At 41.9% G+C, this 27,906-nt stretch overlaps 1 protein-coding gene across 4 annotated transcripts in view; it reads left to right on the top strand.

Moving 5' to 3' along the window:
* LOC144784431 (multidrug resistance-associated protein 1-like) overlaps positions 1-27,906 on the top strand; it is a 1,265,484-nt gene that overhangs the window by 1,026,602 nt on the left and 210,976 nt on the right. For all 4 annotated transcript variants that reach the window (XM_078663181.1, XM_078663182.1, XM_078663179.1 and 1 more), the window contains one exon: positions 27,227-27,353. In XM_078663181.1, the coding sequence (XP_078519307.1) occupies positions 27,227-27,353 (127 nt within the window). The remainder of the gene's footprint in view (positions 1-27,226; positions 27,354-27,906) is intronic.

Genomic DNA, 27,906 nt, shown 5'->3' with positions numbered 1-27,906 from the left:
GGGCATTACACTATGTCGCTGAACACTAAGACCAGTCGTAGTACTTTGTCTGCCGCCATTTTGTTGGAGCGTTTTGCGTTTTCAGATGTCGCGCTGTTGCCTGCCGGTGTTTTTGCGCTTTTTTCTGGAGTCTTTAGGCTCTTTCAATGCAGCTCTGACCTTCAAACACCATCTAGGCGTTGTGGGTGCTGGCAGACTTAGGATTAATTGCAGCATTAAATTCGAGTGATTGCAGCGTTATATTTGAAAAAAAACGCATGGTGGGCTGTGTAACTAATGTATTCAGGTCCTCGTGGACACAAACAGAGGCATCACGGCATCAGAGCCCGGGGAGACACGAGCGCGATATCAGACGCGCTGGGGAGCCGCCATTTTAAACAATTAGTCTCTGCGCCGCTTTTTTCCCCAACTGCACGTTGTCAACAGCATATTCCTGCAAGATACGTCTACTCACGATTCAGCTGCTGCTGCTTATTGGCCCATAGCTGTATTTCGGTGTGGGTAGGCGCTCCCAGTCAGTTTGTTGTGATGTGACCGGGGCTCCGGGAGACCGCGTGAATGTGTCCGGAGGCAGGCTCCGGCATGCAGCGCACTTTCCTCCGGTCAGGGCAAAACGGTCTGTTTATCCCCGTTTCCCCCGTCGGATCAGTCTCAAACTTCTCCCATCGTTAGTGCTGGTGTTTCGCCGGCCAGGCACCCGTTTTGGTCCGGATCAGAGTCGGATCGCAGTCCTTGTATAATAATTACTTACAGCCGCTTGGAGGAGGACAAGATTAAGCCGCCATTTCTCCGGCGTCCAAGCCACGCCCCCTCGTATCTTAGGAACCTTAATCCAAGCTTTTCCAACTTGGTTTTGTAAGTGTTCCCTTTTTGGCACCGATTCTTCATCTTCGTGATTTTACTTAAATTTCAGTTAAAATCGACTGAAATGATAAACATTGCCTGTTTGTATTGTCTCCTAATAGTTTTGAGTATTTTGTATAGGAATTTCATATGCTCCTCTTTTGAGAAGTTTATTAATATGAACACTGGCCGTTCCCAGCTATCTTTCTCTTTTGCTATTCTTAATACCTGCACCCAATTTGTCCCGATTTCTAACTGTACTGTTTGCCCTCTGGGTCTTGTCGAACAGAAGAGTGCTAGTTCGCCTTTGGGATGTCCAAATGTTGACGTTTTCTCTGCCAAGACATGATAGCATATGTATCCAGTTATTTGTATTGGCTCTAGGCACCACGTTTCCCGCATCAGGATGTCATACTGTTGTAAAAATTCCTTAGCTTCTTGATGCTGTAGGAGATTCTCAAGCCCATGAACATTCCAGGACCAGATGTTCAGCCTGTCTTGTTCCGATATCAGTCTAATTATCCTATTTTCAGGACCAAGTTGTTGCTCTACGGATATGTGCTCAGGATTCTTCCAGGTTTGAAGCCCTAGTTGTGTTGTAGTTCTCCCGGTCTGCCTCCTTCACCTGTTCATTACCGGAGTACCTGGTGATCCTTAAGTTTTCGAAATTGTCCTAATTTGGACCTGCTCCTGCCACTCCCCTTAGGATTGAAAATCCTCTTTCCTATTCGGGCAGTAGTGGTCCTGGATAGCTAGGGGGTTCGATTGATTGTAACTCTATCCCTCATGCCCTAAAGATACTGTGGTTATTCTTGATTTGCTCTATTATTTCCTTTGAAGCCCAATTTGTCATTGTCACCTCTCTGTTGTTTCAGAGAGGAGAAGGGGCACATTCCACCGATATCAAATCTTAAGATTTAATGTAGTAGAGGTCTCTTATTTGCTTTGTTAGTTTTAAAATTGTGCCTCTATTCAAGTTGTCGATTGGGCCTTGTGACATTATGATTGCGGTTTTTCCGCATCTTCCGGGCCGGCGGAAGCCACCGCCGGCCCGGAGGATGCGGAAAAACCGCAGCGGACCCACCAAAGACCCACCGCCACATTAGGATGGCTTGTGGGTCCTGGTTTCCATCCGCAGCTTTTCCGCCGCGGTTGGCTTACAACCGCGGCGGTAAAGGTTTAATATGGTGGCGGTGTCTCTCAGACACCGTCCCCCATATTAGGAAGGGCTTTAACAAATGCTTTTCCGTGGTGGGTTTTCCGCCGTGGAAAAGCATGTGTAACTTGCCCGTTGCGGGCCCCCTAGGTGAAGGGGGGTGGGGGGTGCACATGGGGGGTACCTATGGTACCTCCCTGCATTTGTATGCAGAAATCGGCAGACACCGCACGGTGCCTGCCGCTTTCTGCATACAAATGCAATGTATGCATTTTTACCATTGCGGCGGATGCAGCTTGAAGCTGCACCCGCCGCAATGGTAAAAATAGAGGATGTGACCGCCAGGGTGGCGGTCACCTCCTAATTGCACAGGAGGGAACTCCGCAGGCAATGCGGAGGTTCCCTCCTGCTCTATGGTGGCGGACGGACTCAGGTCCGTCCGCCATCATAATCGGCCTCATAGTTTGGTATTAGTAGCGACTTGTTTTCGTTTGGTTCCCTTTTTGTTTATTGCCTCTCCAGGTTACTATTGCCTGATAGGTTCTTTGTTATGTTCAATGTTGAATTACGGTCTTGTTGTGCTCTATGTTCTTCCTCGTCACCATGTTTTATCCTTTGTTGGTTTGTCTCTCTGCAGTGTTCGTTTGTTGATTGTACGAGTCTCTGATTCGGCTCTGCGCTTTGCTTTTCCTTACGCACTGTAGAGTTTTGTTTATCCTTAGTAGTTGTTACTATCCGTTCCTCTTTATCTTTCATTTCTTTCAAGCTTTGCTGATTTATGTCCATATATTTTTCTCCATTATTTCCTGCAATGCTTTGCCTCTAGACTGATGATCCTTTGTTTTTAATGCTGGGCCCAGGTCCAGATCTTCCTGATGTGTCTCCTCTATTCAAAATGTTTGTTGTTCAATCTTTGAAAATGGTCGAGACTCACGCCTGGGTTCCGTCCATGTTTCCAAGGTGTCTTCACCTTTTTTATATGCTCCATCTTCAAGGTCTGTTTGTTTGTACGTAGATTGAAAAATTGCCGTATGCTTTTTTGTTGTGTCAATTTTCCCTTCTTTCTTGCTTTTCTTTGGCTTTTCATATTCTGTTTTGTGATGTTTTTTACGTGTTCCTCCACTCCTATCTCTTCACTCTCCTTACTTAGATGACCTACATTAGGTTTGGAGATCGAATGACTTTCCCTTTAGATCTTTTGCTGATTCTCTCCCAGTCATTTGTCTGGGTGATAAACGCTCTCCTGCTGTATGCTGATTTCTTTGAAGCGGGTGACTTTCATTTATCCTTACTGAGTCTTACGAATCTTCTGATTCATGTTCTTGAACACTTTGTCTTGCTGCTTGTACCCTTACTTCGGTCAATATATTAGTGAGAAGTGATATCAAGCTTTTAGGCATGTCTCCTAGGGTTTCACAATGACATGTTACTTGCTGTTTGCAATTATGTTTTTGGGCTCGATCAGGTCGTTTAATGCTGGTAATTTTTTATTGATGCCCACTATGTGTACTGCCAAGATGTTTAACAAGTCTACCTGAAGATCTTGTTTATCTGCATTGGTGGAATATGGCTGTGACATTGCGTCCATGGTTGTTAGGAGAGCCACCCAGTTATTGTCCCGGCCCTTCTCTGCCCAATCCTGGCTCTCTTTGTTCCCTATAGGGGAAGCTCTACTGATACTTGTGGCCTCCTGTGCCTTTTGCTCACAGTTCTTGAGCAATGGTGATTGAGATAATGGTGATATGTTTTCTAAAGTGAATCGCTTATTTGCCTGTGGACTTCCTCGACCTCTCACAAATGGACTTAGCCTGATTGAAGATTTATCTTTCTGTCTCCTCACCTTCCCGAGAGATTTTAATATTGGGTCCACTGATAAGTTAGTCTTTAATTGACTGACCTCTTGTATTTGGGACGATGTTTCAAGGAGTTTTATACAGGGTTGTTCCTGAGTTCCTTGTACCCGTTCGGGTCCGGTGAATTTCAGTTAAGTCCTTTGGGCTCAAACTGTCCCAGCCTACTGGATGTGGAAACGGGAGTAGCTCTAGTATTGCTGCGCTAAGTATCTCTGCTTAAACTTTCACTCTATTTGTTGGTGTAGGTCCTTTTGTGTCATCTCCCACGGGTGCTTCCTCTTGCTTATGTTCATTTAAGCGGGGGTGATTTCACTTCCTGTGTGTGACCGACTGGCTACTTTAAACTGTGCTGAATGTCTAACTGTCTGGGGATTTAGCGTGGGTGTTGATGCCTCTGGTGCTTAGATATTATTAAATCCGTTATCTTGTACTTCTCTTTCTTTTTTTAATTTCTGTTTCTGTAGTCAATCTTCCTTTTGTTGCTGTTGTTTGCGGCTGAGAATGTTTCCACTTTCCATGTCTTTCTTTCAGACTTCTCTGATTCAAACATGGAGTCAGATTTATAAGGCTCTCAGCGAGCTCTCTTAGTTTGTCTCTTTTTGTCCTGGGTTATGTTCCCTCTGTTTCGACCAGAAGGCATGGTTGCTTTTTTTTTGGGATAGGGAGGGTGCCTTCCTGGTATATGAGTGAGTCTCCTCTCGAACTTTGAGATATTGGCTTAGTGCTTGTGCACCAAACTGATTGACAGCCCTGGCTGTGTCTGCGTCTGTGACTGTAACTCTCCTTTGTATTTCTCCTTTTTGTCTATTAACTGTGAGTTGTAGATATCAGATTACTTTTGTAAGCACTCCTGCACCACCAGGATCACCTCAGTGGTTTCCTGATTCCCACCTCTCTGCCATTCTACTGGTATTACTTAACTAGTGCCCTGGGGCGGGAGTTTTGGTAACCAACCTCTTACCTTTGTCCTTCTATCCTATAGTCCACCTTTCCTCCTTTACTCCTTTGTTCCCTTATTTCTCCTTTACAACCCACCTGTCCACTCCATTCCGGACTCTGGTGCTCTGCGGGCCCACTCAGCCTGTCCCCTCCTTCCCCTTCCTCGGTACCTCTGTGGCTCTATGCCACTTGTTCCTCTTTAATCTTTGCTCTACTCTGTTGGTGGCCGATGGTCATTGGGACCGTGGTACAGGAATATACCGGAGAGAAGATGGCGGAGACTATTCACCTTGTCTGGTTTGTCCCTGACAACTTGATCCTTGTACTCATTAGGTTTCTGTCTCTGAGTGAGGCGGTCACCGGGTTAAACCGCAGGCTGCATCCAGCACTAACTGGGCCGCCTCCGCAGCACACCCGGCGCCTCTCTTCGCATGAACAACACCTCCCCTCTCATAACCGATCTCGTTAACTCAAAAATGCGGATGGGATGCTGCTGGTACTAGTTCGATGTGTGACGGTTTGTAACCCGTCAACAATTCAGGCAGCTGATCCGTATTTTTTTAGTGCTCTGCACACGGTGACTGAAGAAAACAATTGCTCCTGCCGAGTCACCCGTCCGCTGTGGTCCACTGTGGTCCTCACTGCACTCCTCACCATGCTCTGCTCTGCTCCACTGCATGGCAAGTAGCACGTTGGGCCCCCAAGGGTGCCTCAGGGTGCACCCGGGACTGACCTAAGATTAACTGGGCCACCTTCCCCGTGCTCCTTGGGCCTCCCACAATCTAACAGCTGTCACACCGCACACTTGCCACGCCCAACAGACTCACCGACTTGCCCGCCTCCTCCCTGTGATTCACAGTCAGGGGGTGGAGCTGGGGTTGCTGGAACTGCAGTTTTCTGGGCTGAACTGGACCAAGACTTGATGTCCTTAACACTTCTTGTGCCTCTTCTCACCCGCCTCTCTCCTGGCTCCTTACTGATCTGCGGGCGATCTAGAACTAGGACCGCAACCGTGAGCAGGTTGCAGATAGCGGGCTGCAGCGGGTTGCAGCGGCTGTTGGCTGTTGGGAATTGCTGTTAGCCTCCTGGCCGGTGCGTCATTACCAATCTTAAACCTTTAGCATTCTTATTGAGTGGGAATGGGTTCAGCAAGGCTTGAGTCCATCTGGTGAGGCTTTTATAAAGCTACAAGAGTACGATGTAACATGGAAGTACATTCAAGGGGGCAAATTCTTCAGGATGGATTGACTGTCTTGCTTACCATTGCTTCCCACTGTATCTATGGGAGATGATTGTGAGAATGAGTGCTTAGTGGAATCTATAGACATCATCCAGGGGTTTATAGCTTCCATATCTGAGAGTGAGTGATTGTAAGTTACAGAGAATAATCAGATTTTGTGCAAAGTGTTTGATTTTATTCAAAAAGGCTGGCCTAGCGAAAATGGTCTATTGGCAGGGTCTATCGGCAGAAATGAAAATCTTCTTTCAAGTATTGTGCAGTGGAGGCTCCTCCGCTAAGGCGGAGAAGCGTCGCCCCACTGCTTTTTTTCAGCCGTATAAAAAAATATAGAATGATAATACTTCAGTTATTATAATTTTTTTCCTTTTTTGTGCGCGGCAGCTTTGCGAGGTGGGTGTGGCTAACAGAGCGGCCGAGGAGTAGTTTTCCCCCACTCCTAAGTGCACATGACTGTTTGTCCGGCTTTCTCGGGCCGACCATAACAGTCATGCCCAATATCCCTCTCCTCCACCCAGTCTGCGTTACAGCCTGGGTTGAGAACATGGCCAGGCCCCCCTTCCTTACCTGGGCTCCGAGTCACAGCTCTCAGACCAATCACAACGTTGCATTGCAGCATTGCGATTGGCTCAGGGGAGCCTGGATGCTTCCAGGCTGCTTCCTGTTCCTGCCGGCGTGAGGAGGAGACACACGACCAGGAGGAGCGGCAAGGAAGACACGGCAAGCAGGTAAGTTGAATTAAATATTTTATTTAACCTCATCCCACCCCCCACCTCCCGATTCCCCACTGCCTCTCCCCCACCGCCTCTCCACCCCTGATCGGTGCCGGCCGCCGCTGCTATTGTGAGAACTATTATGCAAGTACTGCATATGTTTGAGAAATGGATTGTTCGTGCCTCCCTCAATTTAAAGTAACCGCATAGTCAAAATTGCCAATGAAGGGCAGTTTGATATATATACCACTTGCAATGACGTTCACCAGAATTACTGGTGGCCAAGGATGCACAAACAGGTAGCTGGTCACGTCCTCAGTGTGTAGTGTCAGACAAAAACTGGAAAGCAGGTACAAAGCCTCTTTGTCCTGTACCTCTTTCTTCCAATGGATGGGAAAAGTTAGCCTTAGAATTTACTGGTCTTTTCAACCTTTTATCTTCTGACATGAATTTTGTGATAGTGTTAATTGATTATTTCTTGACGAGGATCTATTTTTCTCTTGTCGATTTTCCTTACACTAAAGGTGCCCTACAGTTTCTGAGGAAAAATGTAGTAATGAAAGTGCACCCAAAAGCATTGTTACGGACAATGGGACACATTTTGTATCCAAGGAAATGAAATAGTTTTGAGCAAATTTAGATATTCAACATTTGCAGGTTGCACTGTATAGTCTCTCGTTGAATGGTATGGTGAAAAGGAACAATCGTTTGTTAAAAAAAGGAGTGCAAACTGCTCTGTCTTCAGATCTCAACGTGTCTGAGTTCCTTGAGGAAAAAGTGTGGGTGTATCTAACCAGTCTGGAATGAACAATGGAAATTTCACCTTTTACCTTATTAAGAGGTAGAGAAGCAATGTCTAATTAAGTTCCAATATGGTTGAAAAATGCCGTTACAATGGGAAAAGAGAAGGTGGGACATGAATGGTTACATTTTAAGAGAGTGTTAAACAAACAGTAGGTTCAGAAAAGATATTTTGACGAAAAAAATGTTAAAGAAAAAGATTATAAGGAAGGCGGATAGTTACATATTTAAAAAACGTTCAGAATTATAAAACAGGAATTCAAGTATTCTGAACCAGTCAAAGTTGTCATGGTAAAGAAGACCTCATTACTCTTGTATAGGAAAAGCTGGCGGAACAGGAGCCGTGTGATACCCATCACTGACAGTCAGGCAGAAATGTGGTTTTGTACCTGTTCTGGGCATGATTTAGTTGACTCTATTTTTTACATCAATATTCTATCAGTGAACCCTTCAGAAGTCCAGACGGCACACCCAAAAATTAGGGTTTGCAAGAACAAGTCTAATGGTGGTACGGAGAGGAGAGTGTGGTTGAGGGTGGCCGTGTGTACACAAGGACCCACAATCCACATGCCATTAAATTACCTGCCAGGTTGCAGGATTATGCCCACAGATAGTTTTGATCCGTAAGGAAAGGGTGATGTAGTATGCATCTATAATTCATTATTTCACATTCTTTTACTTCTTTTTTCATTTGAATTTTGCATTTTCAGTTCCATAGCGGTGTGTGGCTTTATAGGGGAATAGGGTGAGAAGTAATTTAATTATATTAAATTTATTATTTATTCACATTTGTTTAATTGATATTTTATATTGTTAAATGTGTACGTGATTTATTATTAATGAATTAATAATTGATTGTTCATTAATTTTTATTAATTAATTGTAAAAAGGTGTGTGTTGTGGTGTTTATAGGTGTAAAGGGTGGGAAGTAATTTAATTTTAATTTATGAATTAATAATTGTTAGATAATTCATTTGTAATTAATTTTGGTAATTGTGTAATTTCATTTTAGGTGTGTTTTGTGGTGTTTGGGCACCCCTCTTCATCCAGGATAGCTTGATTCCAGTGGCACTGTGAGCCCAGGACCCACGTCTGGGCATACCTGGCGCACTTAGGGCGAGAAAGCAAAAGACACACAATTGATGGACGGAATGCAGAAAAAATCAAAACATTCACCCCCAGTCAAAATATCTGGGTTAAATCCATCATTCTTTTGCTCACCATGCCACCCCAGTTTAGACCTGGCCATATGCAAATCAGTCGTGACCCTGTGCCTCATGGGAACAGTCCAGCCTGAACTGCCAAGCCAGGTCCTCCCTGGACCGGAAACAAGCATCCTAGGACCAGTTTCAGGGTTTCACCACTCTTCAGAAAAGATAGCTTGATTCCAGTGGCACAGTGAGCCCAGGACCCACACCTGGGCATACCTGGCTGATCTCCAAACCAGCATGAGTCTGCAAACTGCCTGCCTTCCGGGCTGCCCAATGGCACTAGACACTGGTTAGATTTAATTACTTCAGGCAAACAATTCTTCATAGTATCTATTTATTTAATCTGTTGCTTTGCTTTATGAATATTCCTGACTCTTGTTTCATCAGTCCTTTGGTTTTCACTCCTCATTGGTGTTTATTGAATAGGGCTGCTGCACGCAGATGAACAACTGGAGTCAGGCAGTTATTGGCACGTGGTTCATTCCTCAAGAACAACAGTAAACCATTACAGGACACAGGTTCATATAATGAGCCACAATAAACCCCACCAAGAAAAGTGATGTTTTTCTGCTCAATCTCACTAATAGATAGAAGATCCCAACTGCCTCACATAAAAAAACATAAGCCATGTAACAGTGACAACGTTATAGAAACAAGGCTCGATGACAGGGGACACACAGACTTAAGCAATTGATCACTAACTGTCTGATGCCAGAATAACACCAGAATAACCCCCCCTAATCTCATGACTGCAACAAGGATGATACATAACAAGAGCATTCTTGCGCCTGTAATGTGTGGTTAGGCCTTTTGAGTTCTTGCCTAAGTAGCGCATGCAGTGCATATGCTGTCTCTTCGAGACATGCTATATTCACCCTGTGGGCTTTCATCCAACCCATCGCTTTTGATTTGTTAATGAAAGCGTCAGTTTCCAAAACTTGCTTCCATGTGGTTTGTTTATGTTATATGTCCCTGTAGTGACCTGAGGTCAGGGGCACTAGTACCTTGCACTTGGACCGAGGGGAGGGGACAGAGACCGGACACCAGTTCCAGACAGGAAGTGGGGCGGACATAACACTGGATGAGGGCAGAGGGAACAGACGTGCATGTGGGCATGAGGTACCAAAGGAATGAAGAATATACTGAACGCTTACCAGTCTCGGCATGGGTAATTAGCACGACACGACAACTGGCGATGAGCAGGTGGGATCTGGAGCCACCACAAGAAACCACCTCGCCAACACGTCCGCTCGGAGCCAGGAGCCCACCCTGGTCCGCCAATCGATGAGACGATGTTGGGAGCACAGAAGAAGACGAAAACCAGGAGCCTACCCTGGTCTATCGGGCCCCAAAGAAGACGTGAAACCGGGAGCCCACCCCGATCGTGACAGAAACGGAGCCAGGAGCCCACCCTGGTCCATGTACGGCATCCACTGCGACATCGGGAGCCCACCCCGGCCGCACCAAGGAGAGTGAGGTGAGGGAAGTGAAAAAGAGCCGCCCACCGACTAAACGAGAGCCTGAGCGTCCCGCATTGAGATTCAACTGGAAATCTCGGGAGAGCTCGGCGGCCATCTTGAAGTTAGGCAGGACCGCCAATGAAGAGCTGAGAAAGGGCTAGCAGCCATTTTAAAGTCAGGCAATGCAATAGATACAAATCACTTACTCGTGATCATTGACGAATACTCAAGGTTTCCCATAGGACACCACGTTTCCTCGACATCAGCCACCGCAACACTGCCCGTACTAGATGACATATTTGCAGCCTGGGGATCACCAGAGACACTAAAGACAGACATCGGTCCTTCATTCTCAGGGGAGGAGTTAAAAAAATTCATGAACTACCTAGGCATTCATCACAGGAAGATAACGCCTCTGTGGCCACAAGCACATGGTATGGTGGAGATGTTCATGGGCAACTTCAAGAAAGCTATCCAAAGAGCAAAGCTGGCATAGATCTCTATAGGACAGGCGCTCTGTCAAGTATTACAAGACTATAGCAACAACCCCCACAGCTCCACAGGGAGGTGTCCAGCTAAGTTAGTGCTGGGAAGGACAAGCAGAACACGGCTACCACAGTTAGAAGCAAAGAGGTCATCAGAACACAGCAGCATTGCTGTCAGGGACCAGGAGGCAAAAAAATAGATGAAAACATATGTAGACGCCAGGGGACATGCCACTACAGTGCACCTCAAGCAGGGAGACCAAGTTATAGTGCGTCAGGGGCAACGGAGAAAGTCTGACAGTCCATTCTCTAAGGAAAAGCTAATAGTAACGGAGGTCAAGGGGCCAATGATCACTGCGGAGGCAGGCCCATACTGAATAACAAGAAATAGGTCTCACTTCAAAGGAATGAAGACCATCAATGAAGACGGAGAGGACACTGTGGCAGAGAACACAGGAGCACAAGAGAGAAACAGAGCCACAGACAAGGAAGGAAGATGGACGGACAAGAGTGAAGGACAAGAAGAGGAATCACAAAAAGAAGAGGAAGAGACTTGTCCAAAAAGAGTGAGCAAAAGGACAGAAAGACTGATTAAAGAAATGTAGCGATGGGGATGACCTCATGTCTCTCCATTCTTTCAAGTTTCCATAGCTCTCACTCTCTCTCTCCCTTTCTCTCTATATTTTCTCTTTTCCCCTATTGTTTCGACACAATACACAAAGAACTCTCTCTCTCTATCTTCACATTCTTTCGTGACAAAGGGGGAGATGTAGTGACCTGAGGTCAGGGGCACTAGGACCCTGCACTCGGACCGAGGGTAGGGGCCAGAGACCGGACACCACTTCCGGTCAGGAAGTGGGGCGGGCATTACACTGGACGAGGGCAAAGGGAACGGACGTGCATGTGGGCACGAGTCAACCAAAGGAATAAATAATATACTGAGCGCTTACCAGTCTCGGCGTGGGTAATTATCACGACACAACAGTCCCTCCATCTTGTGTCTTTTTCTGTACTCTTGAGTAGTGATCTATTACTTGTATCCTTTCTCTTTAGTGTATTTCCCTTTGTGCACTCTTTTTCTCATTGCAGAGTGCCTGTGTTTTCAGAAGCTTTTGTTTATACAATGTGCTACATTTGTTTAGCAAAGCTTTCCCATGTGTAGTAAGTGTTTGTATTTTTTTTTCCTCATTAGCCTCAGATCCACAGCACTTCTATCCGAAACCCAGTCCCTGGTGCTGGGAACGGAAAGCCTGATCCCCTCTTGTACAAACCTTTCCAGTTGCACTTCACCACATTTTCCCTTATATTCGACTCTCCCCAATGGGGAAAACGAAACCGAAAGATGGGAGGTCGACAAAGGCATGGGAATCATATGTGCTTTACTGATGTTTAGTTGGGCTTTATCATTGGACCATCCTTTCCTTTACCCATCTTAATCCCTATCTATTCTGTTCCATCCATTCCGACATTGGGAGCGAAAATACATCTCTTTCCTTCTCCAAAGACACTGCATCCATCCTGAATAAGTATTCTAAAGATGCTCTCCGCTCTATATATATATGGGAGGATTCGGGTTTGTCCACTGTTTGCATATTTCTCTACGTGCCAACAGTATTGCATACAATATTAACTTTGCTTATCTTTCTCTTGTTCACTCACTTCCTGGGCCAAACCAAAAAAAACAATAAAGGGCTTACCTGAAGCTTTATTTTCAAAATATCTGTCAATGCCTTATTCACCTCGCCCCAGAATACCTGAATCTTTGACCAGCTCAAGAACATGTGTAAGTCGTCTGCCATTTTCTGACCCCATTTAAGACATGCCACTACTCCCCTGTCTACAAATGTTGACAGCTTATGCGGCATCCAATATACCCTGTAGATAGAAAAAAGATGGTTCCTCCTTAAATATATGTGAAATTACAATCCCAGGCATATATTAAGACAACAACCAATAGATAGAACAAAACAAACTAGTGCAGTTTCAAAACATATACATATTTAATTTGATTTAAAAAGATTCAGTAAAAGAACAGTACATTGATCAAAATTGATAAAAAGTTCTATAATGATACATTTGTATTCATAGGAAAATTTAATTAAAAAGGAGGTTAGGTGGCATCCGGTCGACGCGTTTCGGCATAATCTATGCCTTCATCGGGACTTAAACCATCCAATTTCTGTAAAAAAGATTATAACAATGATTTACTTGTTATATCTTCTATCAATGAGTGATACAACTGAACTAGTTCTGATTCGTCATAACATTCTATTGGTATAGACATTCACAAAAATGATGTATCGCCATATATACAGATATTTCACACCTATGCACATACAGATTTTAATACCCAAAGCCTCTCTTTACTATGTACAGGCAAACACAAAGATGTAATACTCAGAATTTGATTGTTTAACAAGATACAAAAGTTTATACATTTTTGTCACAGACATCCTTATATATCATTTTGTTATTAGTCAAAGAAGTCTCGTTGATCAGATCTAGTAGCTCAAATGGTGAGTGTCATCCAAATGACTAGTCTGTCTCAGCATATCAATGGCTTTGTGTTTGCTTAAGGCTTTTACTAAAACATAGATCCTTATCGTTTCATAGGTACACAAGAAGTTATATAGAGAAAAATATTAGAAAAATGAAGTGAGAAAGATTGGAAAATAGAGAAAGCCCATTTTTGTTGTACTATTTCGGTTAAGATCCCTATTCTAAAAAGATTCCATCCCAGATATAAGTACCAGTTAGCTACGATTTTATAGAGGCAACTTATTCTGCAGCTCTAATTCGTAGGCCCAAGTTCCTTACCTAAATTTGTACCAAGGTACAAGGCCAGTGCTGTTCTCTAATTATTTTAACTGTAGGGCGGCTGTATGGGAACTGCATCCACGGCTTCAAGACTGAGTGATTTGTTTAAAATCTTCTGAGAAGACCAAAAGAAATAAAATATAAGGGTAAGACATGGGTAGAAAGACGAACCTTTTTATCCTACTAATCTAGTTCCCTTGTTTAGAGCCTACATTGCTACGATAAGAGGATTACACATAGATGCTCACCTTTTATTTCTGTTTGATGTTCATTCAGCGCTTCTTTAGCCTAGGTTTCTTGCTAAAATATGGACAGGTCACGATATCCTATTCATCAAACAAACAGTCACTATAATATACACCCACATTAATGCTTATTTGGTATGAGACAAGGACATATTATTCATTTTCTTACCCTTAGAGGATTATTTAATGTCCTTCTACTGGGGTCTTTTAAAACGATTGCAGGTAACGTGACAAGGCCTCCGGTGTGTTGAATAGAGTCCTAACAATAACACACCAAACAAAATCAGCCGGGGTTCTCTAATGATGTTTCATCGAAAAGTTTATGCGTGATCAATTTATATTTACCACTTACCTAAATATTTTTAGGTGATGATATTGTGTGGTGCCAATTCATTCACATAATTTGAGCTAGAAAACTTGTTTAAAGTAAGGTCGTCCTGTGTTATTTTATTCCGTTTCTATAACCGATATAGGCTCCTGGTAAGAGAGAGAGGAGAGCAGCCTGTTAATATATCAGTTTAAAACCAAAGTCCTTCACTGGCTCGCTTTAATGGCGTTTATCCAATCTTAAAACAGAAACGCCACTCAACGCGCCACCGATAGCTCGAACAATTTAAAGTGGCACACGTTGTTACATTCACGCGCCGCTGTTTACCTAGTTCAAGAGAGCCGCTGATTCGTACGTCGTGGACTACTACACTTGCGATTCAGTCCTGAGTTTACTGCTGATACGTCGTGATATTTCGCTTTGATAGGTCTCTCAATGCACGTAACTCCTAGTAAGAAAGGTGCAAACTTTTAATATTACCCGAATTCTAACAAAAGACTACATACAAGTCTATTTAAACGCTACATGGCCCGTGCGGTTTCCTACCTTAAGTTTTCACAAGGACGCCAACAATTCCGGATACAGTGCCGATGTGTCAGATCTTTCAGAAAGAACAGCCCTGATTTGAAATTCGGAAGTCCTTTTATAAGAATCGATGTCATTGGTTAAGGAAAAATCTAGGTTTCTTAAAGGGACAGGCCCTATTTACATGCAAACTGAGTTTAAGGGATTTTCACAAAATTGCATTTTGCCAAGGCAGCTCCTGATTAAGACCGTGACTAAAGGTCTTAAGAGAGAAAATCCAAAAGACTTCCCGTCTTTTTCTTATCTTCTCTCCTCCCTTAGTGTTCGGTACTTGTATTTTTTCTAAAATGCGCCAACGTATCTCTGATGGGGCATGATTGAAATCCGAGAAATGAGTAGCAAGTGGGGCAGTCAATTTCTTAGTTTTGATTGCCGATCTATGTTCGGTCAATCTGACTTTGATGGTTCTTGCAGTCTCGCCCACATATCCTAAGTTACAAGGACACATGAGCAAATAAATAACATTGCTGGTGTTACATGTCCATAATTCATTTGCTACAATGTCATATCCATTCAATTGGAAAGTCTGCCCTGGTATGATACCGTCACAAGAGTGACAGGAGCCACATCTTGAGGTACCCCGTATTGGGTTTGCTCCCTGTATAGATTTTTGTACAAACGGGATTTTCTCAGAGGTGCCCGTGTATCTTGATCTGACTACAAAGTCCTTTAAATTCTTGTTCCTCCGATGGGCATACATTGGTTTTTGGAGTTTTGGGGCAGATGGTTCTAAATTCAGAAGGTGCCAATTGGCATTGACTATTTGCCTGATCGTCGCATTTAGTGTTGAGTGTCGTGTAACACACACTAATTTAGGTTCCTTGGTTTCTTTATTTGATTTCAAAAGAGCATCACGGTCATAGTATCGGGCCCTCTTATAAGCTTCACGTACCAGACGGTGAGGGTATCCTCTATCCAGGAATTTTTGCTTCATCTTTACAGACTGACTATCATAGTCCTTGATGTTTGTGCAGTTCCGTCTCACCCTAAGGAACTGAGAGAAAGGAATACCATCCTTCTGGCTCCTGGGGTGGTAACTTGAAAAATGAAGCAAGGTGTTTCTTGATGTGGGCTTCGAGTATAGGTCTACTTCCAAAGTATTGTTTCTATTCCGGATATATATATCCAGGAATTCGACCTCAGAGGTGTGGACATGGGCCGTAAAACGAAGATTTTCGTCCGCAAGGTTGACCCACTCCAGGAATTCTCCAAGAGTCTGTTCCCCACTGGTCCAGATAAAAAAGATGTCATCAATGAACCTATACCAGTGGGAAACAGACTCATAGAAAGGTGCCATCTCATTATGTATATTACGTGTATAAGGTGGGTTACTCTGGTCCTTGTGCATTTTGTAACAAAGAAAGCACTGGATGAGGACATAATAAATAAAAAAGAGTACGAATTTTTGAACAACTCACAAGGTAAATTAGCATGCATTTATGGCCTTCCTAAAATGCACAAGTACCAGAGTAACCCACCTTATCGACCCATAGTATCAACCATTGGCACCCCGACTGAAGCACTTTCTAAGTATATAGACAATATATTGAGACCCTACATACCCCTATCTCCATCTTATATTAAAGATACAGGAGAAATGATTGCGAGAGTGGAAAATCTCCAATTCAATGGTAATAGGGACCTTCTAGTCACGCTTGACGTTGAAGCGTTATACAGTAACATCCCACAGAAAGGAGCTTTAGATGCCACTATGTGGTTTGTAGACTTACACAAGATACCCTGCAACAGGCAGTTTATCTACGAATGTCTGTCTATAGTATTGCAGGAAAATGTCTTCCAGTTTGGTGACCGCATGTATCAACAGACAAAGGGCGTGAGCATGGGGGCAGCCATGGCTCCGTCCATAGCTAATATATACATGGCTCTTTTCGAGGCACGTAATATACATAATGAGATGGCACCTTTCTATGAGTCTGTTTCCCACTGGTATAGGTTCATTGATGACATCTTTTTTATCTGGACCAGTGGGGAACAGACTCTTGGAGAATTCCTGGAGTGGGTCAACCTTGCGGACGAAAATCTTCGTTTTACGGCCCATGTCCACACCTCTGAGGTCGAATTCCTGGATATATATATCCGGAATAGAAACAATACTTTGGAAGTAGACCTATACTCGAAGCCCACATCAAGAAACACCTTGCTTCATTTTTCAAGTTACCACCCCAGGAGCCAGAAGGATGGTATTCCTTTCTCTCAGTTCCTTAGGGTGAGACGGAACTGCACAAACATCAAGGACTATGATAGTCAGTCTGTAAAGATGAAGCAAAAATTCCTGGATAGAGGATACCCTCACCGTCTGGTACGTGAAGCTTATAAGAGGGCCCGATACTATGACCGTGATGCTCTTTTGAAATCAAATAAAGAAACCAAGGAACCTAAATTAGTGTGTGTTACACGACACTCAACACTAAATGCGACGATCAGGCAAATAGTCAATGCCAATTGGCACCTTCTGAATTTAGAACCATCTGCCCCAAAACTCCAAAAACCAATGTATGCCCATCGGAGGAACAAGAATTTAAAGGACTTTGTAGTCAGATCAAGATACACGGGCACCTCTGAGAAAATCCCGTTTGTACAAAAATCTATACAGGGAGCAAACCCAATACGGGGTACCTCAAGATGTGGCTCCTGTCACTCTTGTGACGGTATCATACCAGGGCAGACTTTCCAATTGAATGGATATGACATTGTAGCAAATGAATTATGGACATGTAACATCAGCAATGTTATTTATTTGCTCATGTGTCCTTGTAACTTAGGATATGTGGGCGAGACTGCAAGAACCATCAAAGTCAGATTGACCGAACATAGATCGGCAATCAAAACTAAGAAATTGACTGCCCCACTTGCTACTCATTTCTCGGATTTCAATCATGCCCCATCAGAGATACGTTGGCGCATTTTAGAAAAAATACAAGTACCGAACACTAAGGGAGGAGAGAAGATAAGAAAAAGACGGGAAGTCTTTTGGATTTTCTCTCTTAAGACCTTTAGTCACGGTCTTAATCAGGAGCTGCCTTGGCAAAATGCAATTTTGTGAAAATCCCTTAAACTCAGTTTGCATGTAAATAGGGCCTGTCCCTTTAAGAAACCTAGATTTTTCCTTAACCAATGACATCGATTCTTATAAAAGGACTTCCGAATTTCAAATCAGGGCTGTTCTTTCTGAAAGATCTGACACATCGGCACTGTATCCGGAATTGTTGGCGTCCTTGTGAAAACTTAAGGTAGGAAACCGCACGGGCCATGTAGCGTTTAAATAGACTTGTATGTAGTCTTTTGTTAGAATTCGGGTAATATTAAAAGTTTGCACCTTTCTTACTAGGAGTTACGTGCATTGAGAGACCTATCAAAGCGAAATATCACGACGTATCAGCAGTAAACTCAGGACTGAATCGCAAGTGTAGTAGTCCACGACGTACGAATCAGCGGCTCTCTTGAACTAGGTAAACAGCGGCGCGTGAATGTAACAACGTGTGCCACTTTAAATTGTTCGAGCTATCGGTGGCGCGTTGAGTGGCGTTTCTGTTTTAAGATTGGATAAACGCCATTAAAGCGAGCCAGTGAAGGACTTTGGTTTTAAACTGATATATTAACAGGCTGCTCTCCTCTCTCTCGTACCAGGAGCCTATATCGGTTATAGAAACGGAATAAAATAACACAGGACGACCTTACTTTAAACAAGTTTTCTAGCTCAAATTATGTGAATGAATTGGCACCACACAATATCATCACCTAAAAATATTTAGGTAAGTGGTAAATATAAATTGATCACGCATAAACTTTTCGATGAAACATCATTATAGAACCCCGGCTGATTTTGTTTGGTGTGTTATTGTTAGGACTCTATTCAACACACCGGAGGCCTTGTCACGTTACCTGCAATCGTTTTAAAAGACCCCAGTAGAAGGACATTAAATAATCCTCTAAGGGTAAGAAAATGAATAATATGTCCTTGTCTCATACCAAATAAGCATTAATGTGGGTGTATATTATAGTGACTGTTTGTTTGATGAATAGGATATCGTGACCTGTCCATATTTTAGCAAGAAACCTAGGCTAAAGAAGCGCTGAATGAACATCAAACAGAAATAAAAGGTGAGCATCTATGTGTAATCCTCTTATCGTAGCAATGTAGGCTCTAAACAAGGGAACTAGATTAGTAGGATAAAAAGGTTCGTCTTTCTACCCATGTCTTACCCTTATATTTTATTTCTTTTGGTCTTCTCAGAAGATTTTAAACAAATCACTCAGTCTTGAAGCCGTGGATGCAGTTCCCATACAGCCGCCCTACAGTTAAAATAATTAGAGAACAGCACTGGCCTTGTACCTTGGTACAAATTTAGGTAAGGAACTTGGGCCTACGAATTAGAGCTGCAGAATAAGTTGCCTCTATAAAATCGTAGCTAACTGGTACTTATATCTGGGATGGAATCTTTTTAGAATAGGGATCTTAACCGAAATAGTACAACAAAAATGGGCTTTCTCTATTTTCCAATCTTTCTCACTTCATTTTTCTAATATTTTTCTCTATATAACTTCTTGTGTACCTATGAAACGATAAGGATCTATGTTTTAGTAAAAGCCTTAAGCAAACACAAAGCCATTGATATGCTGAGACAGACTAGTCATTTGGATGACACTCACCATTTGAGCTACTAGATCTGATCAACGAGACTTCTTTGACTAATAACAAAATGATATATAAGGATGTCTGTGACAAAAATGTATAAACTTTTGTATCTTGTTAAACAATCAAATTCTGAGTATTACATCTTTGTGTTTGCCTGTACATAGTAAAGAGAGGCTTTGGGTATTAAAATCTGTATGTGCATAGGTGTGAAATATCTGTATATATGGCGATACATCATTTTTGTGAATGTCTATACCAATAGAATGTTATGACGAATCAGAACTAGTTCAGTTGTATCACTCATTGATAGAAGATATAACAAGTAAATCATTGTTATAATCTTTTTTACAGAAATTGGATGGTTTAAGTCCCGATGAAGGCATAGATTATGCCGAAACGCGTCGACCGGATGCCACCTAACCTCCTTTTTAATTAAATTTTCCTATGAATACAAATGTATCATTATAGAACTTTTTATCAATTTTGATTAATGTACTGTTCTTTTACTGAATCTTTTTAAATCAAATTAAATATGTATATGTTTTGAAACTGCACTAGTTTGTTTTGTTCTATCTATTGGTTGTTGTCTTAATATATGCCTGGGATTGTAATTTCACATATATTGTTTACCCTGTCCCAGGATAACTATCCGTATCAGGGGGTCCTTGTTTGCTAACATAGTCCTCCTTAAATAGGCAGGTTTGCTCACTTGATATAGCATGGAAAGTGATACTTGCCATAATTTCTCCAACGTTGGTTCTGGCAAGCTCCTCCCCCACAGTCCTTGAGGCGTCTTAAACTTCCCTTCAACTTCCTCCATCAGTCACCAATACCATTATGATGTCTCCTTTTTTTGGCCTATCAGAAATCAAAACTTCTTCTAAATCACTTGAACCTCCTTCCCTGCTGTCCAAAGACTGAAACCAGCTCTGATTTTGTATGTACTTGAACCTTGAAACTTTGTAGTTAGTTATGCGTTGAACACTATCCCAGGAAATCAATTGCTCTCTCTCTAGTAGATCTTTCCATTTCTCTATACCCACATTCCTTAGCGCTCTCGCCAACATGTCCTTCGTCCGATCTGGGGACCCTGGTGAATCCCATATAAAAGCCTAATTGCTGTAATATGGTATTTTTCGTTTTTTTCTTATCTTATACCAGGATTTCTCCAAACCCTGAAGAATTTTTAGCTTAACCTTTTTAAAGTATTTGGGGTCAGAAAACATCATCATGAAGCCTGAGCTGCCTCCCTCTATGCCTTTTAGCAATCCGGAAAATAGCCTTCCAATTACTGATACCCAAGGTTTGTCCAAAAGCATCCTACCAATTTTTTGTTGGAAGGCCCATGCGTATAACTGTAAATCCGGGAGAGCCAGACCCCCCTTGTCTCTCCTCCTCCGCAGTTTCTTCCACGAGATACGTGAGCCTTTTGCTGCCCATATAAATAAACTGATCTTTTCCTGCAATTTCGTAAGCCATACTTCTTTGAAGGGCACAGGTAAAGCAATAAATAGAAAGGTAAGCTTCGGGAGAATAATCATCTTAACTAAGTTCACTCTCCCAAATAATGTGAGGGAAAGATCTACCCAATCTGCCACCAAATTGCATACTTCTTATTTGATTCTCTTAAAAATTGTTTCCGCCATTTTATTTATATCTTGAGTCACTCTAATTCCCAGATATCTCATCTCATTTGTTGTCTGTCGTCCCCACTTTCCAAATATCAAGTCTTCCCCCTATTTATTTTGTATCCAGAAACTCTTCCGAAATCCTCCGCTAATCCAACCACCTGCACCACTGTATTTTGCAAATCTGCCTTATATATCAACAGATCATCGGCATACAATGACAGTTTCTTTTCCCAACCTTCACATTTAAACGGAAGAATCCTCTGCTCTGCCCTTAGCTTCCTTGCAAATGGCTCCATATAAAGGTTGAAAAAAAGTGGGGACAAAGGGCATCCTGTCTCGTCTCCTCATGATGTTGAAAGCTGGCATTAAAGTCCCATTTACTAAGATCTTTGCCTTTGGGGTCTTATAGAATCCTGTTATTGCTCTACAAAACCTATCCCCCAATGTAGCAGCTTTCAAAACACATAACAAAAATTCCCAGTTAACCTGATCAAATGCCTTAGTTGTGTCTATTGCAATCACTGCTGAAGGAGCTTTATTTGCAGTAGCCAAGTCTATTGCCCCTATAAGGGAATAAGTAAGCTCATGTAATGACCTACCTTGCATAAACCCTTTCTGATCATCATGCACCAGATCCTCCATAACTCCATTTAACGTACCTGCTAAAATGTTTTAAAACATCTTATAATCACTATTTAAGAGTAACACCGGCCTATATGAGTCGCAGCTGGTCTTGCTCTTGCCAGGTTTCAGGATTAAAGAAATTGTGGCTTCTGCCCACGATTCTGGTTGGAGTGCCCCTCCCAGAAAGATCTCATTATACAACTTGGTTAAAATAGTTAAAATACATCTGCTAATACGTGTACAATTCCATTGGTAAACTATCTGGGCCTGGAGCTTTCCCCTGTTTACCCTTCTTCATGGCTCCTTCCACTTCCCCTTCTTGAATTTCCATGTTAAGAGTTATGGTCTTTTCCTCCACCAAAACTTCCACCAAACCCTGATCCAACCACCTTTCCATTTCTTCTACTGTCACTAGGCCTTCTTAATACAATTCTTTAAAGTAACTATAAAAATCCCCCTCCACCTATTGTCTATTTGTTAGAATCCTCCCCGTACTCTGACACTTTATTTCCTGCATTGAATTCTTCACCAGGTCCTTCTTAGTCTGCCAGGCTAATAACTTCCCACAATGTTCCCCATACTAAAAATACCTTAGTTTGCTTGTTTCCCATCTCTCTCTTACCCGTTTTCCCGAATAAATGCTAATTTAAGTTTCAGGTCCAACAATTTGAATTGTCTAGATTGTCTCTGATTATTAATCCCAAGTCGTCTTCCACTATTCTTATCTTCTACTCCACCTCTCGAAAGCCCTTTCTTTTAGCCGCCGCACAGTTATCTGGATCTCCCTTAAATAAACTTTATATGAGTCCCAAGCCACTCCCACCGGGGCCGAACCCCAATTAACCTTGAAATAATCAGCTGTCTCCTCTTGTGTAAACAGGTTTAAAAACTGATAGTTATTATGAGTTGCTCTCATGTATTTAGGCAGTCTATAATACCAGATCAGTAAGGATGGTTAAATATCACTCTTATAAAGAAACTTATTGAGGATTGCTATTTGTATATTCATGGCGAATCAAGAAATAGGTCTTCTAAGTAATCCGAAATAATGGCAATGCATTTTAAGATGGCAGTGAGATATGCGTATTCATCATTGCTCTGCCACCACAACATAACTCTTTTATAAAAGACTTTAGAAATATATGATGTGGCTGTTTGAATTTGTAGTTGATGAATTATAAAATAAGATGACTTTTAATAATATATTCTCTTTGTTTCATGTACAAATCAATCTCAAAATATTTTGTATGCAATACCATGATGTTTGGTTCTAGATTAAACCATAGTGCCTAATTGAAAAAGGTCTATGAAAATCATGGTTCTGATAAACTCAGACACATTAGAATCAATGTCTGTGCTCTTGTGGATAGAAATCTCTTTATGAGTTCTAAGGATTTTACATAATATATGCATCTTGATATATTCTTAACTTCATTGATGTGAAGTTTTGTGAATTGAAAAATGATAATTCTTTTGCACGGGTGTATTAATCATTTTCTGTAAATAATGGAATGTATAGTTTAAATTCACGCATGGTAATTATTATTTATTTCATGTTTTACTAGGGTCATCTGTTAAATTTATGATAGTCCTGAAGATGGTCTCATGGACAAATGCATAGAGACCGAAACATCGACACTCACACTCTCTTCTGGAAAATAATGTACAATGAGAAGAAGTTTTTACAATAGTGACATTGAAGGATTATACAATTGTATTTATTTTCCTCTTGTTACATTGTTTGTATAACTGTGTAGTACCCTTGATCAATTTCAAAAGATAAAACTTTTTTCTATATATACCCGTGTTTTCAATATTTATTGTTTTGTGATTGGTTCATTAGTTCTTATGTCCTCACTGGTTCTTATGTCCTCAAAAGGAACTAAAATATTTCTTAGATAAAAGACATTTGAATAATATCTCTCTGGGGAGTTTATCAATAATTCTTGCAGTTAAAAATATATATAAAAAGCAGTAGAATAGAGTATTCCAAAGAAATCTCTTGAAGGCGCTTTTTACCCGTTCATTTGATTTGCCCAAGCCCTCAAGGGTAGATTGGGTTTCCCATTATATTCAATTATTAATTAGTATTCAGGATATGGGCATTAAGCTCTGCCCACTTTCCACCCATCTTTTTAATTGGTTCCTGCTGTTCTTTGTAAATGGTGGCTTTTCATTGTTTAATAGGCTTAGTAGTCCCTCCTTAGTACCGCTGTTTCTCTTATTGTAACCTCCCATAAGGACTGCCCCTGATACATGTCCTGTTATTCGTGATATTTATTAGTTTTGGCTCACTCTTTTCTCCTTTTTGCTTCTTTAAGGTCAGGAACTGCTCACAGACACACTTGCTCCCTCTCTCTGGCTGCAGCTGACTCCTCCTACATGTTCACTCCCTCTCTTCGGCTGCAGCTGCCTCCTCCCTCCTGCTTTTTCAAATGCAGGACTACAATAAGCTTATGTTAAGGATTTACGCTTTTTAGCATTTGTGGTTTGTATGCTATTTTCCTCGCTTTATCCATGCCCCCCAAGCCATGGAGCGCGCGTGTATGGTGGTTGGACAGTTGCGCCGCAAAAATCTTATATGACCCACGGCCTCCCAGTGCACTTTGACTTTTACTACTTTAACACCAGTGCGGCACGCCTTGCGTCCGCGCACCTTTCTTTATACCTATCTCTCCATATTTTTCATTAATTAGCACGTAGTAAGCAACAAGCTCCCTATGTCCTCTGCATTGAGCATTTTTGTATTGCTGTCTCTGATTTGCTGTCTAAACTATTGCATTACCCTCTACCAGTCTCCCGGTAGGTATTTTTCAGTTTCGCCGTTAACCCCAGATGTGATCTTTTCTCCACCAGGTGCTTTCCAGAGCGCTTCCACACTTCAACGTCCTCTTTCAAGTAGCTTCTGTTGAGTTGTTTATGTGACTAATGTTTCCTAGTTTATTCAAGCCTATACTTGTGTAACTAAAACCGTGTACCTGTTTCACACTGCCACAACCAGAAGTGCCGTCACAGAGCAACCATTTGGCCAAGGACCATTTCATATAGAGTTAGGGAGCAGCAACCTCTTGTAATAGTCCTGAGAGTAGTCAGTCAGTCAGTCAGTCAGTCAAAAGTACTTTATCCGACAGCTAAGAGTCATAAAAGCATACAATATTATAAAAATATACATTCCATCAAAATACATTCCCGCATTACAATTACAGTATTCATATTAAAAAACCTTTGAAAAGCTATATCATATAAAGTGCAACTGTGCTAGAGTAGTAAACCAAGTCCGTAGTTAATATCACATTTAAAAATGCACGGTATTAGTTAAGAAAACATATTTGAACCAGCTAGTAACACAGGATTGCTATTGCAGCGATAGTCTCATCCTATGTCTAATGGCCACGACTAAAAATCTTGCGACCCCAAAACAGACCATAGGTGAGGCTAGCATTTGTAGATAGAGCAGGGCTGGCCTCACTTGGGCAAACTGACAATCTCTAAGTAAAGGAAGAATGTGCTGCCTGTTCTCCTCAGAGTAGTGAACCTAACTGTATGTAGACAATGGTAGCAGTATTTACTCATATCAACCTTACAGGAATGAAACCCAGAGTGAGCCGTACCGACATTTTAACATACATGTGCAGGTATTCTTGTTTGTGCAGTCATCAGCTGGTCCTGTGTCGAGGCAGTTAGTCTCAGTCCGCTCTGTATTGTCAGACAACACCAATTGAAAGTGAAACTACAGCCCACTAGCCCAGCCTATTTAGAGTTGTAAAAAAAAATATTCGCCTCATGCGTGTTGCGGTGGGGAGGAAGTGAGTTGTGCACTTATATTTGTAAACCAGAGTTTAGGCTGTTTTTAAGTACTAAACGGCAGTAATTTGTTATTCCTTATATTGCGCAATCTTAGCTCCTATAAAAGCGCCACAGGGTCTTTCAGTTTGTGTTGGGCGCTATGAAAATGATCTGTTATACTATTACTTTTGTTGTTGTTACCAATATTATCCGAAGTTCCAGTGTGTTTTATGAAGGTTAGCATCATTTGTCTGCCTTTTCAGCAAAACACGGGGAAGGGGGCCACTGTGCCTGGTGAGTTCTGAATGACCTCTAAAAATCACTGTTGGCATTCCACACCCTCCCCTTTCTCATAATTCTCACTTCCTCTCAGAAATTCCCCCTCTTAAGGCGCCTGGCCTTTGAAGACAAAAGAGTAGAGTAGAAGTTATATAAAAAAATATCAGCAGTAAAAGTTACATAACAAATATCAACAATAACAACGTCCCTGTGAGGCACATAGCATAGAATAGGCATCAAGTCAATATTACGTGCAATTAGTATTACCACCTCAATATTAGTAAATATATTGTATTTGTTTTATAGCGTTACTTAGATGAGTGTAGGGTGTCAGAGCACTTTACGTCACGAGTGACAATGAATCATACGTATGCAATCAGTCTATAGAAATGTTACTCAAAACAATGAGGATTACAGGCTGTAGGAATCAGGTCATCCAGTTGTCAGTATAATTTAAGAATGTTTGGTCTGAAGAAGCACAAACTCAAGATGTACAACGTACCTCAGTGGTTAGTGATGGTTTTACTAAGAATGAGTTTCTATCCAAGCAAATCTTTTTTTAGCAACATTGAGATAATGAAAGACTGGGGGAAAAGCATAATATTCTAACCAATGCAATTTGCATGTATCTTTTTATGACAGTTCATAGGTCTCTGTGTTAAACTGGAATTGTAATTTATGAAACGCAGGTAACAAAATCGTTTTTGTGATAAAAGCAGAAACCCACTGAGCTATCCACATAACATCCATTTCTGTGATCTGCGTGGTACACGTTCTTTGCAGAAGGCATAACACCTTCTAAGGTTAGCGCCAGGTGCGGCTGCTCACCGCCTTAAAGCCAGCCCAAGTGACAGGTGTTACCATCACAGAATGCTTTGGGCCCCTATATTAACTTCAGAAATGCCAACAGTACATGACATAGCGCCTGCTTTTCTTCGCCCCTCACAGTCTCTGCTTGCTGTCTGCCTAACAAACAGTTATGCCTGCATACTTCGCACCCACCACACATTCCTCACACCCATCTGTCTGTCACTGCATAACTCGCTACGATTTGAAGTTGTAATCGGAATCTTGGTCTTTTCCTATCTGTCTGCCTCCACTTTAGCCATTGCTCACTGTAACTGCATCCTTGCTGACAAAACACATGGGTAAAACAGATTGTCATTACAATGCCAATAGCTCTAACTCTCGTTGCCTTTATTGTTTAGACACAACAGCTTTGGGGCCCATTTTAACTTAAACGTGGAAATATGGTATGCGTCAAATTATATTGACTTTGCCAATGCTTGTTATTCTTGTGTTCCTACATTTGTTAGTGGGAGTCTTCTCTCATCCCCGAATTTCATTAATTAGCTGCATCCGAATTTGCACCGCTCCTAGTCTGAAGAGATACACATTTCTGGAAGGCCTTGATCTTTGGGTTACAAACAGTTTTTTTTTAAAACATTGTGTAGTGCATTTTAAATGATCATACTTATTTTGCTTTTGGAAAGAATTACCAGCTTTACCTTGCTTTGACACGATTGACAGAAACAGTGCAACAGTCCCACGTGAATTATTTCTGCTTTTTTTTCAGGTGGCTGGGCCTGCGATGTGATTTCCTAGGCAACGTCATAGTATTTGCCGTGGCAGTCGTGGGCGTGATTTGCAAAGGAAGCATCACCCCTGGGCTTGTCGGATTAGCAGTGATGAATTCTTTAAGGGTAATTCCACGCAAATTATACCAATATCTGCACGTTCATTTATTTATGTATAGTTTTTTCAAGTGGGAAATTTATCACCCAGTTTACTACCTGGTGCAATACATTTTACAGAATCCACTTTTCAGTTGAATTTCTTGCAACTATGTTTTGAGAATATATCGTAATATATGCAAATGTAACAGAAGAATGCATACATTTATTATAGTATTGCTGATTAAAAATGGTAGACAGACGCCTCAGTGCGTTACCCTGTTGTATTATTGTGAATGACTAGCATCAATCTGTAAATAGACTCACATACAGAACGGGGTTGTAACTGAAAAATAAAAAACGGGAAAAAACACAAATTTCAGGGCGGCTGCGGGGCCGGACTGGGGAACGAAAAGCAACATGCTCAATCCAGCCGCGCTTTCCTCGTTCTATCTCCTTCTTTCCATGTATCTATTATTTCTTTTTAATTGTCGCCTCTCTCTCTCTTCTCCCTCCCTGATCTTTTTTCTAACCTCTTCCACCTCTATTTCTCTTTTCAACCCCTTCCTCCTTCTGCTATAAA

Source organism: Lissotriton helveticus, chromosome 10, assembly GCF_964261635.1.
Source record: "Lissotriton helveticus chromosome 10, aLisHel1.1, whole genome shotgun sequence".
In the NCBI taxonomy this organism is placed as follows: domain Eukaryota; kingdom Metazoa; phylum Chordata; class Amphibia; order Caudata; family Salamandridae; genus Lissotriton; species Lissotriton helveticus.
Note: the sequence above shows the minus strand (reverse complement) of the source record. Positions and strands in the feature narration are given on the sequence as shown.